Source organism: Rhinopithecus roxellana, chromosome 16, assembly GCF_007565055.1.
Source record: "Rhinopithecus roxellana isolate Shanxi Qingling chromosome 16, ASM756505v1, whole genome shotgun sequence".
Taxonomy (NCBI): Eukaryota; Metazoa; Chordata; class Mammalia; order Primates; family Cercopithecidae; genus Rhinopithecus; species Rhinopithecus roxellana.
In genome coordinates this window covers 103,550,552-103,564,502 of record NC_044564.1, presented here as the reverse complement: position 1 = coordinate 103,564,502, position 13,951 = coordinate 103,550,552, and the positions used below count along the sequence as shown (strand labels likewise).

At 38.0% G+C, this 13,951-nt stretch overlaps 1 protein-coding gene across 2 annotated transcripts in view; it reads left to right on the top strand.

The window, feature by feature from the left end:
• TMEM38B (transmembrane protein 38B) overlaps positions 1-13,951 on the top strand; it is a 90,626-nt gene that overhangs the window by 45,802 nt on the left and 30,873 nt on the right. For both annotated transcript variants that reach the window (XM_030920111.1, XM_030920112.1), the window contains one exon: positions 13,030-13,147. In XM_030920111.1, the coding sequence (XP_030775971.1) occupies positions 13,030-13,147 (118 nt within the window). The remainder of the gene's footprint in view (positions 1-13,029; positions 13,148-13,951) is intronic.

Sequence of the window (13,951 nt, the reverse complement as noted above, 5' to 3'; positions counted from 1 at the left end):
TGTACCTCCAGTAGAATTCAGCTGTGAATCTGTCTGGTCCTGGACTTTTATTGATTAATTGCCTATTAATTATTGCCTCAATTTCAGAACCTGTTATTGGTCTATTCAGAGATTCAACTTCTTCCTGGTTTAGTCTTGGGAGGGTGTATGTGTCCAGGAATTTATCTATTTCTTCTAGATTTTCTAGTTTATTTGAGTAGAGGTGTTTATAGTATTCTCTGATGGTAATTTCTATTTCTGTGGGATTGGTGTTGATATCCCCTTTATCATTTTTTATTTCATCTATTTGATTCTTCTCTCTTTTCTTCTTTATTAGTCTTGCTAGCGATCTATTTTGTTGTCTTTAAAGAAAAAACAGCTCCTGGATTCGTTGATTTTTTGAAGATTTTTTGTGTCTCTATCTTCTTCAGTTCTGCTCTGATCTTAGTTATTTCTTGCCTTCTGCTAGCTTTTGAATTTGTTTGCTCTTGCTTCTCTAGTTCTTTTAATTGCGATGTTAGGGTGTTGATTTTAGATCTTTCCTGCTTTCTCTTGTGGGCATTTAGTGCTATACATTTCCCTCTACAAACTGCTTTAAATGTGCCGCAGAGATTCTGGTAAATTGTAGCTTTGTTCTCATTGGTTTCAAAGAACATCTTTTTTATTTTTTATTATCATACTTTAAGTTCTAGGGTACATGTGCACCACGTGCAGGTTTGTTACATATGTATACATGTGTCATGTTGGTGTGCTGCACCCATTAACTCATCATTTACATTAGGTTTTTCTCTTAATACTATGCCTCCCCCCTCTCCCTACCCCACGACAGGCCCCAGTGTGTGATGTTCCCCGCCCTGTGTCCAAGTGTTCTCATTGTTCAGTTCCCACCTATGAGTGAGAACATGCAGTGTTTGGTTTTCTGTCCTTGTGATAGCTTGCTCAGAATGATGGTTTCCAGCTTCATCCATGTCCCTACAAAGGACATGAACTCATCCTCTTTTATGGCTGCATAGTATTCCATGGTATATATGTGCTACATTTTCTTTATCCAGTCTATTATTGATGGACATTTGGGTTGGTTCCAAGTATTTGCAATTGTGAATAGTGCCGCAATAAACATACATGTGCATGTGTCTTTATAGTAGCATGATTTATAATCCTTTGGGTATATACCCAGTAGTGGGATGGCTGGGTCAAATGGTATTTCTAGTTCTAGATCCTTGATGAATCGTCACACTGTCTTCCACAATGGTTGAACTAGTTTACACTCCCAGCAACAGTGTGAAAGTATTCCTATTTCTCCACATCCTCTCCAGCACCTGTTGATTCCTGACTTTTTAATGATCCCCATTCTAACTGGTATGAGATGGTATCTCATTGTGGTTTTGATTTGCATTTCTCAGATGACCAGTGATGATAAGCATTTTTTCATGTGTTTGTTGGCTGCAAAAATGTCTTCTTTTGAGAAGTGTCTGTTCATATCCTTTGCCCACTTTTTGATGGGGTTGTTTGATTTTTTTCTTGTAAATTTGTTTAAGTTCTTTGTAGATTCCAGATATTAGCCCTTTGTCAGATTGGTAGATTGCAAACATTTTCTCCCATTCTGTAGGTTGCCTGTTCACTCTGATGGTAGTTTCTTTTGCTGTGCAGAGGCTCTTTAGTTTAATTAGATCCCATTTGTTTATTTTGGGTTTTGTTGCCATTGCTTTTGGTGTTTTAGTCATAAAGTCTATGCCCATGCCTATGTCCTGGATGGTATTGCCTAGGTTTTCTTCTAGGATTTTTATGGTTTTAGGTCTAACATTTAAGTCTCTAATCCATCTTGAATTAATTTTTGTATACGGTGTAAGGAAGGGATGCAGTTTCAGCTTTCTACATATAGCTAGTTAGTTTTCCCAGCACCATTTATTAAACAGGGAATCCTTTCCCCATTTCTTGTTTTTGTCAGATTTGTCAAAGATCAGATGGTTGTAGCTGTGTGGTGGTATTTCCGAGGCCTCTGTTCTGTTCCATTGGTCTATATCTCTGTTTTGATACCAGTACCATGCTGTTTTAGTTACCGTAACCTTGTAGTATAGTTTGAAATCAGGTAGCTGGATGCCTCTAGTTTTGTTCTTTTTGCTTAGGACTGTCTTGGCAATGTGGGCTCTTTTTTGGTTCCATATGAACTTTCAAATAGTTTTTTCTCTGAAGAAAGTCATTGGTAGCTTGATATATAAATTATAGATAGAATCTGTAAATTACCTCGGGCCGTATGGCCATTTTCATAATATTGATTCTTCCTATCCATGAGCGTGGACTGTTCAAAGAACATCTTTATTTCTGCCTTCATTTCGTTATTTACCCAGTAGTCATTCAGGAGCAGGTTGTTCAGTCTCCATGTAGTTGTGCGGTTTTCAGTGAGTTTCTTAATCCTGAGTTCTAATTTGATTGCACTGTGGTCTGAGAGGCAGTTTGTTGTGATTTCTGTTCTTTTACATTTGCTGAGGAGTGTTTTACTTCCAGTTATGTGGTCAATTTTAGAATAAGTGCTGTATGGTGCTGAGAAGAATATATATTCTCTTGATTTGGGGTGGAGGGTTCTGTAGATTTCTGTTCTGCTCAGCTCTGGGCCTCATGTATTTCTTTATAGTAACATAAACAGCCATCTGTTGATGTACACTTAGGTGGTTCTCCTATCTTGGCTATTTGAATTTGGTTTACTAATATTTTTTACATCAGAGAGATTGGCCTGTAGTTTTCTTTTCTTTTCCTTTCTTTTTTTTTTTTTTTTTTTTTTTTTTGTGGCATCTTTGTCTGGATTAGGCATGAGCTGATGTTGGCCTCTGAAAATGTGTTAGGCACATTCCCTCTAGCTCTATTTCCTTGGAAGAGTTTAAGAAATACTGGTATTATTTCTTTTTTGAAAGTTGGTAAAAGTCAGCTGTGAAGCCATCTAGTTCTGGGCTTTTTAGTCCCTTGGGAGACTTTAAGTTTATATTCCAGTCTCTATTTGTTATTGACCTGTACAGGCTTTCTAATTCTTCCTGCTTTAATCTTGGTTGGTTATATTTTTTAGGAATTTATTCACTTACTCTAGGGTATCCAGTTTGTTGGCATGTAATTGTTCATAGTAGTCGCTTATTATTCTTTTTATTTCTTTGGTGTCTGTTGAAATGTCTCTACTTTTATTTCTGATTTTATTTAAGTCTTCTATCTTTTTTTGCTTAGTGTAGCTAAGCATTTGTCAATTTTGTTTGGATTTTCAAAAAACTAACTCAGTTTGATTGATATTTTCCCCTGTGTTTTTTCTATTTGATTTATTTCTGTATTTTTTCCTTCCTAGTGCTAATTTTCAGTGTTCTTTGTTCTTTTTTTATTTCCTTGATACATAATGTTAGTTATTTATTTGAAATATTTCTTTTTTTAATGTGGATATTTATTGCTATAAACTTCCCTCTTAGACCTACTTTTGCTGCATCATGTAAGTGTTGGTATGTTTTGTTTCCACTGTCATTTGTTTCAGAATATTTTTAAATTTCCTTTTTGATTTCTTCTTTGACCCATTGGTTGCCCTGGAGCATCCTGTGTAATTTTCACACATTTTTGAATTTTCCAAAATTATTCCTGTTGTTGATTTCTAGTTTGATACTGTTGTGATCAAAATGACACGATGTGATTTTAATGTTATTAAATTTGTTAGGACTTGTTTTGCAGCCTAACATGTGGTCTATCCTGGAGAATGTTTCATGTGCACTAGAGAAGAATGTGTATTTTGCTGTTGTTGGATGGAACATTCTATAGATGTTTATTATTGTATTGCTGTTTCATCCCTTCCTGTCTATTAATATTTGCTTCATATATTTAGTTCCTCCAATGTTGTGCACATACATATTTACAATTATTATGTTCTCTTGATGAATGGACTTTTTTGCCATTAAATACTGACCCTCTTTGTCTTTTCTGAAAGTTTTTGACTTGACGTCTGTTTTATCTGCTGTATGTATACCCACCTCTGCTCTTTTTTGGTTATCATTTGCATGGAATATATTTTTCATTCCTTTACTTTCAGTTTGTGTGCATCCTTAAAGCTAAAGTGAGTTCCTTGTAGACAGTATATATAGTTGGATCTTTTTTTTTTTTTTAAATCAGTTCAACCATTATATATCTTTTTTAGGGAATTTAATCCATTTACATTCATCCTAGGAAAGGACTTTTCTCCTGCCATTTTGTTAATTGTTTTCTGTTTGTTTTGTAGATCCTTTGTTCCTTTCTTCCTCTTGTTATTTACCTAGGTTTATTTCATTTCTCTTTCTAATTTGCATATTCACTATATTTTTTTGTGTGGTTACCATTGGGCTAACTTTAAGAATCTTGTAGTTAAAGCAGACTATTTCAAGCTGATAACAGCTTAACTTTACTCACATAAAAGTACTCTAGATATTTTCCCTATTCTTCATTTATATTTTTGTTGCCTTAATTTACTTTTTTATCTTTTGTGTGTTCCTTAACTTCGAATTATAGCTGTTGTTTTTGACCATTTTGGTTTTTTATGTTTATACTAGAAGATTGAAAGATTTATGTAGCACCATTACAGCACTGTGGTATTCTGACTTTGATTTTGAAGTTGTCTACTGGTGAATTATATACTTTCACATACTTTCTTGATAGTAATTGTTGTCCCTTTGGTTTCAGTTGTGGCACTCGTAAGCATTTCTTATAAGGCTGGTCTAGTGGTGATGAATTCTCTCATCTTTTGCTTATCTGGGAAGATCTTTATATAACCTTAATATCTGAAGAATAGCTTTGCTGGGTATAGTATTTTTGGCTGACACTTGTTTTCTTTCAGCTCTCTGAATATATCATCCCATTTTCTCTTGACCTGTAAGATTTCTGTTGAGAAGTCTACTGATTATCTAATGGAGATTCCCTTGTATGTGACATGTCAGTTTTCTCTTGATGTTTTTAGAATTTTCTCCTTGCCTTTTACTTTTGATGGTTTGGTGATTATGCATCTTGGTAAAGATGTCTTTGGGTTGAACCTGTTTGGGGACTTTTGAGCTTCCTGGATCTGGATATCAGTATTTCAACTAAGACTTGGGAAGTTTTCAGCAAATTTGATTTATTAAAAAAATTTTTTTTAGAGACAGAGTCTTGCCCTGTTGCCCAAGCTGGGGTGCAGTGTCATGGACATAGCTCACTGCAACCTTGAACTCCTTGGGTCAAGTGATCTTCCCCACCTCAGCCTGTCAAAAATAGCTGGTGTTAGAGATTGTTCCACCATGCCTGGCTAACTAAAACACATTTGTTTTTGGTAGCGATAGGGTCTCATTATGTTGCCCTGGCTTGTCCTGAACTCCTGGCCTCAAGTGACCCTCTCATTTTGGCCTTCCAGAGTGCTGGGATTACATATGTGGATTATTTTATTAAATAAGCTTTCTGTCCCTTTTACTGTCTCTTCTGCTTCTGTGGCTTTCATAATGTGAAAATTTGCCAGATAGTGTCCCATAAGTCCCATAGGCTTTCTTTACTCTTTTTCATTCTTTTTCCTTTTTTTCTCCTGACTGGCTGATTTCAAAAACTTGTTCTGAAGTCACAAATTCTTTTTCTACTTTTCTAATCTGCTGTTGAAGCTCTATTTTTTTTTTTAATTTCATTCATTGGATTCTTCAGCTTCAAGAGTTTTGATTGGTTCTTTTTAAATGATTTCTGTCCCCGTTGAGTTTCTCATTCAGATCTCTAATCATATTCCTGGTTTTGTTGAATTGTCTGTCTGTATTCTCTTGTATCTCACTGAGTTTCCTTAAGATCATTATTTTGAATTCTTTTTTAGGCAGTTTATAACTTTTCATTTCTTTGGGGTCAGTTACTGGAGGATTACTGTGTTTCTTTTGTGGTGTCACATTTCCTTGCTTTTTTATATTTTGTGTGTCCTACCCAGCATTTATATCTGCACATCTGGTGGAACAATCACCTCTTCCAAACTTTACATAGTGGTTTTCATAGGGAAAGGCTTTCACCTGTATATACCAATTGGGCAGGGTATGGTGGCTCTTATTCTGAGTGGGCACACTGGTGTAGTTTCTGTGCAGCTTCTTTAACTATAATCAGTGTCATTGATGACTTTGGGTGCCTAAGTGGCTTAAGCTTTAAGAGTTTGTTGCAGCAGTACTGGCAGCATGAGTTATTAGGATCCTCAGTTGCAAGGACTTTGGGGTCCTCAAGTTCTTGTTTTCCCAACAATGGGAGCAATCCTAACTGAGGGGATCCTTCTTGGTGTCTGATCTGACATGGCCCACAGGCAGTCACAGCAGTGCTGGGCTGCAGGGTGCATGCTCGGATTGGCTGTGGAGCCAGTGTGCTGAGCTCAGGGTCTCTTGAAACTACTGTAGCACCTGGGACTTGGGCTGCACATTTACTCTATGAGATCTGAGTAGATGCAGATTGGCCACAAAATTAGGGTCTGTGATGCTGAGGTTCGCCACAGCAGCTTGCTCTCGTGGGGCAGGGACGTAGCTGTGACTCTGATCCTGGGAGCAGGGCACAGAACTGGCATAGCTCTGGAGAAGAAGGGGTGCTCCAGAGGCCTGAGCCCCAGAGAGCAAGAGTCCCAGAGTCAAGAGTACACACCAGAAACTCAGGCCCTGGGGCATGAAGCACTGTGCAGGGGGGACTCTGGACCCTAGGCTGGTAGTACACAGCAGAGGCCCAAGTTTTGTGAGGCCAGGTGCAGCAACAACAGTTACCCAGTAATGGTGGAGCACAGCTGTGTCTTGGGCCCTGGAGGGCAAGGAGTAGCACAAGGATGACTCTACTCTCTGAGGAAGTGGGATGCCTCAGCAGTGTAGACTCTTCCAGTTCTATGGAAGTAGGGTGTTGCATTCGTTCCTCCTGGAAGACAGGGTGGTTCAACTCAACCAATGCTCTATTTCCCTGGGATGCAGGGCCCTGCATGTTTCAGTTGCCAAGGGGGATCAACTGCTTGGCTAGACCAGTGCACATGTTCCCTGGGAGGTGGGGTGCCATGTCAGCTCTGGTGCTGCTTTGGCTCAGGTGCCAGAGGTGTGACTGCTCTGCTTGGCCAAAGCCCTCATTTCTCAGAAGGTGAAGTGCTGCATTAGCTTAGACCCTGAGGAGTAGGATGCAGAAACAACTGGGATATAGGGGATGGAGTGGCTCCATAGCAGCTTGACCCCAAGAGTAGGGCATTGTAGCAGGTAGGCTTGAGGATGGCAGGTCACTAGACAGGCATGTTACAGTGACAACAAAACCTCAGGGATGGAAGGGTACAGTAACTATTTATGTACAGAGCAGGATGCACTCCCAGAGATGCTGTGCTTTCAAAATGGTATAGCACAGTAGCAGGTAGGGCTACAGAAGATGAGGGAGGTGTAGGATTCTTCCTTGGGGTGAACACAGCCATATGGACTCTGGGCAATTCCCTCAGCTGGGTTCAGTACCTATGAGGGCTGCAGAAGTCCACAGTGGTGAAGACTGTGGGTGTTCATCATAGTGATGATGGTTGTTGGGGTTCTGTTGTTTACCTTTTCTTGGAAGGGAGAAGTCCCTCCTGATTTCAAGCTGACCTTCTCAGGGGAAGTAGTGGTGGAGACAAGGACTTTTCTTCCCTTCTCTATGTGGCCATACTGTGTTTTTGTGCTCTATGGAGTTGCTTCTGCTCCTTTGCGGCATTCTGGTACTCTCCTTTAGTTATTTTCATCAAAATGTAGTTGTTATTTATTGTTTTGTTTGTTTGTTTTGGGGTGGAGGGCAGGGCTAGGAACTTGTAGTTGGCCACCTTGCCAACATCACTCTATTTTCTTGTTTCTTATGCTTTTGACATCAGTAAGAATCCATTGCCAAATCTAAGGTCATGAAGATATTCCCCTGTGTTTTCTTTAAAGAGTTATCTTAAAAGAAGCTCACAGATCCATTTGAGTTAATTTCTTTTCTTTTCTTTTCTTTTTTTTTTGAGACAAGATCTCACTCCATCACCCAGGCTGAGTGCAGTGGCACTGTCACAGCTCACTGCAGCCTCAACTTCCCAGCCTCAAGCAATGCCCCCATCTCAGCCTCCTGAGTAGCTGGGACTACAGGCATATATTGCCACACCCAGGTAATTTTTATCTTTTATTTTTTGTAGAGATGGAGTCTTGCTATGTCACCCAGGCTAGTCTCAAACTACTGGATGCTAGCGATACTCCTGCCTAGGTCTCCCAAAGTGCTGGGATTATAGGCATGAGTCACTGTGCCTGGCCTGAGTTAATTTTTATATATCATATGAATTAGGGGTTCACCTTCATTCTTTTGTATGTGGATATATAGTCCCAGCACCATTTATTGAATTATTTTCCCACTGAATAGACTTGGCACCCTACTAGAAAATTAGTTGAACATAGATGTATGGGTTTATTTCTAGACTGTCTGTTCTATTCCATTGTCTATGTGTTTATCATTGTGCTAGTACCATACCGTTTTGATTACTGTAGCTTTTTAGTTAAGTTCCCAAATTGGGCAGTGTATGTCCTTTAACTTGGTTCTTTTTTTTTTTTTTTTCCAAGATAGTTTTGGCCATTCAGGGTCCCTAGCAATTTCATGTGAATATGAGGCTTCCTTAAAAATCCTAGGTAATTTTTTCCATTTCTGCAAAACAAAAAAAAAGTAATCAAACAAAAAACAAAAACAGTGATGGAATTTTGATAGAGATAACATTGACCCCGTAGATCGCTTTGGAAATTGTTGCTCTCCTATAACAATATTAAGGGTTCCTTTTTCTTTTTTTAGACAGAGTCTCACTGTGTCCCCTAGGCTGGAGTGCAGTGGAATGATTTCAGCTCACTGCAGCCTCTATCTCCTGGGTTCAAGTGATTCTCCTGCCTCAGCCTCCTAAGTAACTGGGATTACAGGCACATGCCACCACACCAGGCTAATTTTTGTATTTTTAGTAGAGACAGGGTTTCACCATGTTGGCCAGGCTGGTCTTGAACTCCTGACATCAAGTGATCTGCCTGCCGTGGCCTCCCAAAATGTTGGGATTATGGGCATGAGCCACCGTGCCTGGCCAGTTTTAAGTCTTCCAATGTATGAACATCGGATAGCTTTCTATTTAATTAGATCTTATTAAACTTTTTTTTTGAGACAGAATCTTGCTCTGTCACCTGGGCTGAAGTGCAGTGGTGCGATGTTGGCTCACTGCACCCTCTGCCTCCTGGGTTCTAGTGATTCTCCTGCCTCAGCATCCCAAGTAGCTGGGATTACAGGTGCACACCACCATGCCCAGCTAGTTTTTGTATTTTTAGTAGAGACAGGGTTTCACCATGTTGGCCAGGCTGGTCTCAAACTCCTGGGGTCAAGCGATCCACCCTGTTCAGCCTCCCCAAGTGCTGGAATTACAAGCATGAGCCACCACACCTGACCCATAGGTATTCTTTAAATGCTAGTATGTGGAATTGTTTCTTAATTGCCTTCATATTGCTTATTGCTGCCAGTTCATTTAATAAAAAAATCTAGTCCTGCCAAAAACAAAGTCAAATTGTCCCTTATCCCCACAGTAACTCTTTTAGAGTGTTTTCCTTCTTTTCCTTCTCTACCCCAAGTTTTAAGAAGTAAAATACACGTATTGTGGAAAATTTGGGAAAATGTTAACATAAAAGAAACTTGTAATACATTGTTTAGTGACAATTTCTGTTAATGTGTCAGTATATTTCTATATTTTTCTGCATAAACATATTTTTACAGTAAATAAATGCAGTAAGACTGAATAATGGTTTCTAAAGTTCTAATGGTTTTCAACCCCTGAAACCTGAAATGTTACCAATATGAGAACACACTCTTTGCGTATTTGCAAATTAAAAATCTTGAGATGAAGAGATCGTCCTGGATTTCTGGTGGGACTGAATGCAGTCACATGTATCCTCATAAGAGGAAAACAGAGGGAGATTTGACCACACATCTCAGAGATTAGAATGATATAGCCACAAGCCAAGGAATGCTGGTAGCTCCCAGAAGCTGAAAAAGACAAAGAATGGATTCTTTCCTAGTGTCTTCAGAGGTAGTGTAGCGCTACTGACACTTTGATTTTGACTGAGTGATACTGATTTTAAAATTCTCTATTTTAAGCCACTGAATTTGTTGTAATTTATTACAGTAGCCACAGGAAAGTAATAGAGATTTTGATACACGATGTGGTGTGCTGCTGTAACAGACACCTGGGATTAGATAATTGGTGGAGGCTAGAGGAATTTTGAAGTGTGCAGTAGAACTATGGATGTTAAAGGCACTTCTGGTGAGGGATCTGAAGGAAGTGAGGAGCATATTAGAGAGAGCCTATAAATATATAGTCTTAGAGAATACGTATATTGTTAGAAGCAAAATGTTGGTAGGAATGTTGTTAAAAGTGCTGGTGAAGACTTGGAAGGAAATGAGGAACATGATATTGGGAACTGGAGAAAGGTTATCCTTGTATATAGTGGTGGAAACTTAGCTGCACAGTTGTTTGCCACAGTTGTGTGGAAACCATAACTTGTAATCAGTAAACATGGATATTTTTGCTGAGGAAATTTCTAAGCAAAGTGTTCCAGGTGCAGCCTGGTTTCTTCCTGATGCTTATAGTAGAGTGCAAGAGGAAAGAGTTAAATTGAGGGAATGAATGCTAGTAACCAAACAAATGAAACCCCTCAAAACCAGGACTCTATCATTTGGGAAATTTTCAGCCTGTTGGGACTGCAAAGTTGATAAAACTGAGATTCACTCTGGAAAGAAGTGAGGGTGTGACTGGACAACTTTTCCTAGTGTTGAAGGGATTGGATGTTTGACTCATGGATCCATTCAATCATTATAGCAGAAGCCAGGGATAGAGAGGAAGTTATCCAAGAAAGATCTGTGAAAGACTCTTTGCCTAGTGACATGGATTGGTGTGCATACACAGGAGACCCAATGGGGATTTGGAAATATTAAATCAGAAGAAACACTGCCAGCTTGGACTGAAAGGAGAAAGACAGGATTAAATGAAAGAAGGCTGTCAGACTTTTAAAATTCTGCAGACCAGAATCGGGCTGATAAAACTGCTCACCTGCAAACATATGCTTGAAAAAGGAAGGAAAAGGAAGAATGACTTCATGGTAGGAGCTACAGGCCCAGAGGCCTGAGGCCAGGCCCATAGTCTGGATTCAGGTGCAGAGGCCAGAACCACCAATGTAGAGGTTGAAGCTGTGGACTCACCTCAATCCAAAGAAGATTATTACCAGGCCTTGAATCCTAATGGAATTTGCCCTTCTGGATTTCAAAATGGCTTGGGTCTGTTGAACCTTTTTCCTTCTCTTTTCTCCCTTTTGGAATGGCAATATCTTTAACTGTTATTCAGTGCTTATTTCATCAATGCATTTTGGAAGCAGATAACTTGTTTGCTAGTTTCAGAGGAAACTAATATAGTAAGCGTAAGGATTTTCTAAATGCATTCTAATCTTTTAAACAAATCTCATACTCCAATTTAAAATGGACTTTTTCCTAAATTTAAGACCTTCTCCAATGCCTTGCCCCAGTGCATTGTCTATGAAATCCTTATTCCTTAGATTCAACCCTTAAGATAATACAATCCAAAATAGTAGATGTATATGCCAAGGCAGTGCTCATAATGAGCCACCGTGGTGCAGGAAACAAACAGTGAGAAAGAGAAGCAAAATATCCTTAAAACAGATATAATTCCATGTTTTTATCTTATCCTTTAAAAATTTTAATTTTGTGTACATTTTATAATGCAGTTATATATAATTTCCAAATTAATTGATAGCCATAATTTGGGAATGCTGTAAAACTTTTTTTTTTTTTTTAACCAATAGGGATGTACAATCAAAAAGGTTTAGAGACTACTGTTCCAAAACATGACTGTTGGCAGTGCATTTGGTGGTCCCGCAGATCTGTTTCTTTCTTCAACAGTGTTTGGATGGAACAGATATGGGGACTAAAGAAAAAAAAAAAGAAGAAAACAATAAAATAAAAATGACTGTTACTCAATCATATTGTTAAGCGAGATCCAGAACCTGAAAAAGACAAAGAGTGGATTCTTTCTTAGAGTCTCTAGAGGTAGTATGACCCTACTGACACTTTGATTTTAACTGAGTGGTACTGATTTTACATTTTTCTGTTTTAAGCCACTGAATTTGTTGTAATTTATTACAGTAGCCACAGGAAAGTAATTCAGGTTTGGTCTATTGTCCAAACTTCACCCTGTTTTGAACTCAGTCCTTTGCTTGTAATAATTAAATAAATAAAGTAATAAAATGACTTATAGGAACCTTTACATTTGTCCTGTTTTGCAGTGTGGCATTCTTAGAGTTTATCATTTATCTTTTTTACTTGTAAGATAGAGAGCTAGGCAATGATTTGTTACTGAGATATACTTTAAATATGCGGCAAATATATAACATAAAGTAATGCTTCTTATTTGGTAAATTAGCATCTTATTTTAGACTTTACAATCTAAGCATTAATATATTAGCTAAAACTAATATGCTGTGCTGGAGTTAGCTAAATGATGGGCTGGAGATGGCTTTTATCATTTTATGAGAACCAATTGTGTACCTCTCTCCTCTTCCATGCAGCAGCCTGACATTGGCCATGATGGGAGTATTTACATCATGGAAATAGGCAAATGCTAAAAATCTGGCCTTTCTTTTCCTCGACTCCACTCTGTGAGCTTTTTAGCACTGTAAGGTTCTTAATGACTAATTCCAAATCATGCTGTACAATGTGGAACTTTGAAATCCTTTATGAAAAAATTGTTTTATGGCCAAATATGTTTCAGAAATATTGCATATAGAAATGTACTCTTTTTGTTGGAGAGTCAGAATATGTATAATTATTCTAAAATCTATAGTTTATGATGTGAAGAAAGGTATTTAACTTTGTATAACTCAGCATTTTCAACACTTTTTAAAGTGTATTAACAAAACTCATCTTTGCATTACATCTATTAATAACCCATTAAATTGATGTTTTGCAGAGCACTCTTTGAAAAAGATGGAGATATGTCATATTTATTACTTGCTGATTTAAAATGTGTTTTATTTTCAGCCCTTCCAAGGTAACCCTTCTGGGGTCAGTTATCTTCACATTCCAGCACACCCAGCATCTGGCAATATCAAAGCATAATCTTATGTTCCTTTATACCATCTTTATTGTGGCCACAAAGGTAAGAATTCAAAGTACCTATAATTATTACAAATCCTGTATAACCATTCCCCTTTGATACAATTTCGCGTACTGGGCAAGTAAGAGGAACATTTATTTATTGTTATTATCTAAGAGGAAGAATTTGGGGAGGTTTACTCAGTACATCTATGACTTTCTGAAACTTAACTTTTCTGTGATTTCTTATTTGCTTTATGCTAGGGCTATCAGGAAACACTTGCAGTTAGTCTAGTAGTATATTGGAGAAGAGAGAGTAGTCGAAATAGCCAACATTGATCAGAGACTGCAAAGATGATACTGTCTCATTTGTAAAATGAGATACTTGAGATAGATATTCTCTGAGTTTCCTTTAAGCTCTAAAATTTCAAATATTTTATATAGGACATATTTGTGGTCATTCTTTTCTATTAATATTGCCTGGGTGGAAGCTTTATTCCTTCTTAAAGATAGATTAGAGACAGGCAGTCTTGGGTTCAAATCCCAGCTTTGCTGGCTAATCCTTGAATAGACAGGCCGCTTAATGTCGCTGAATCCTAATTTTCTCGTCTTCATTGTACAATTGTTGAGAGGATTAGAGAGGATGCATGTCTTTCTGTCACTGTATCTGACGTATCTTATGAATTTTATTTGCAGCTGTATCATGAGGCTAATTCTGACTATTCATACCATGAATAAGTATTGTTCCCTGTTCACAAGTAGACAATTGATTTTATAATAAAATTATTATTTAAGTCTGGAAAATTTTATGGCCACCTCTATTTTAGACTAGATATTTTTGGCTAAAAACTTATCTTTAGGATTTTTA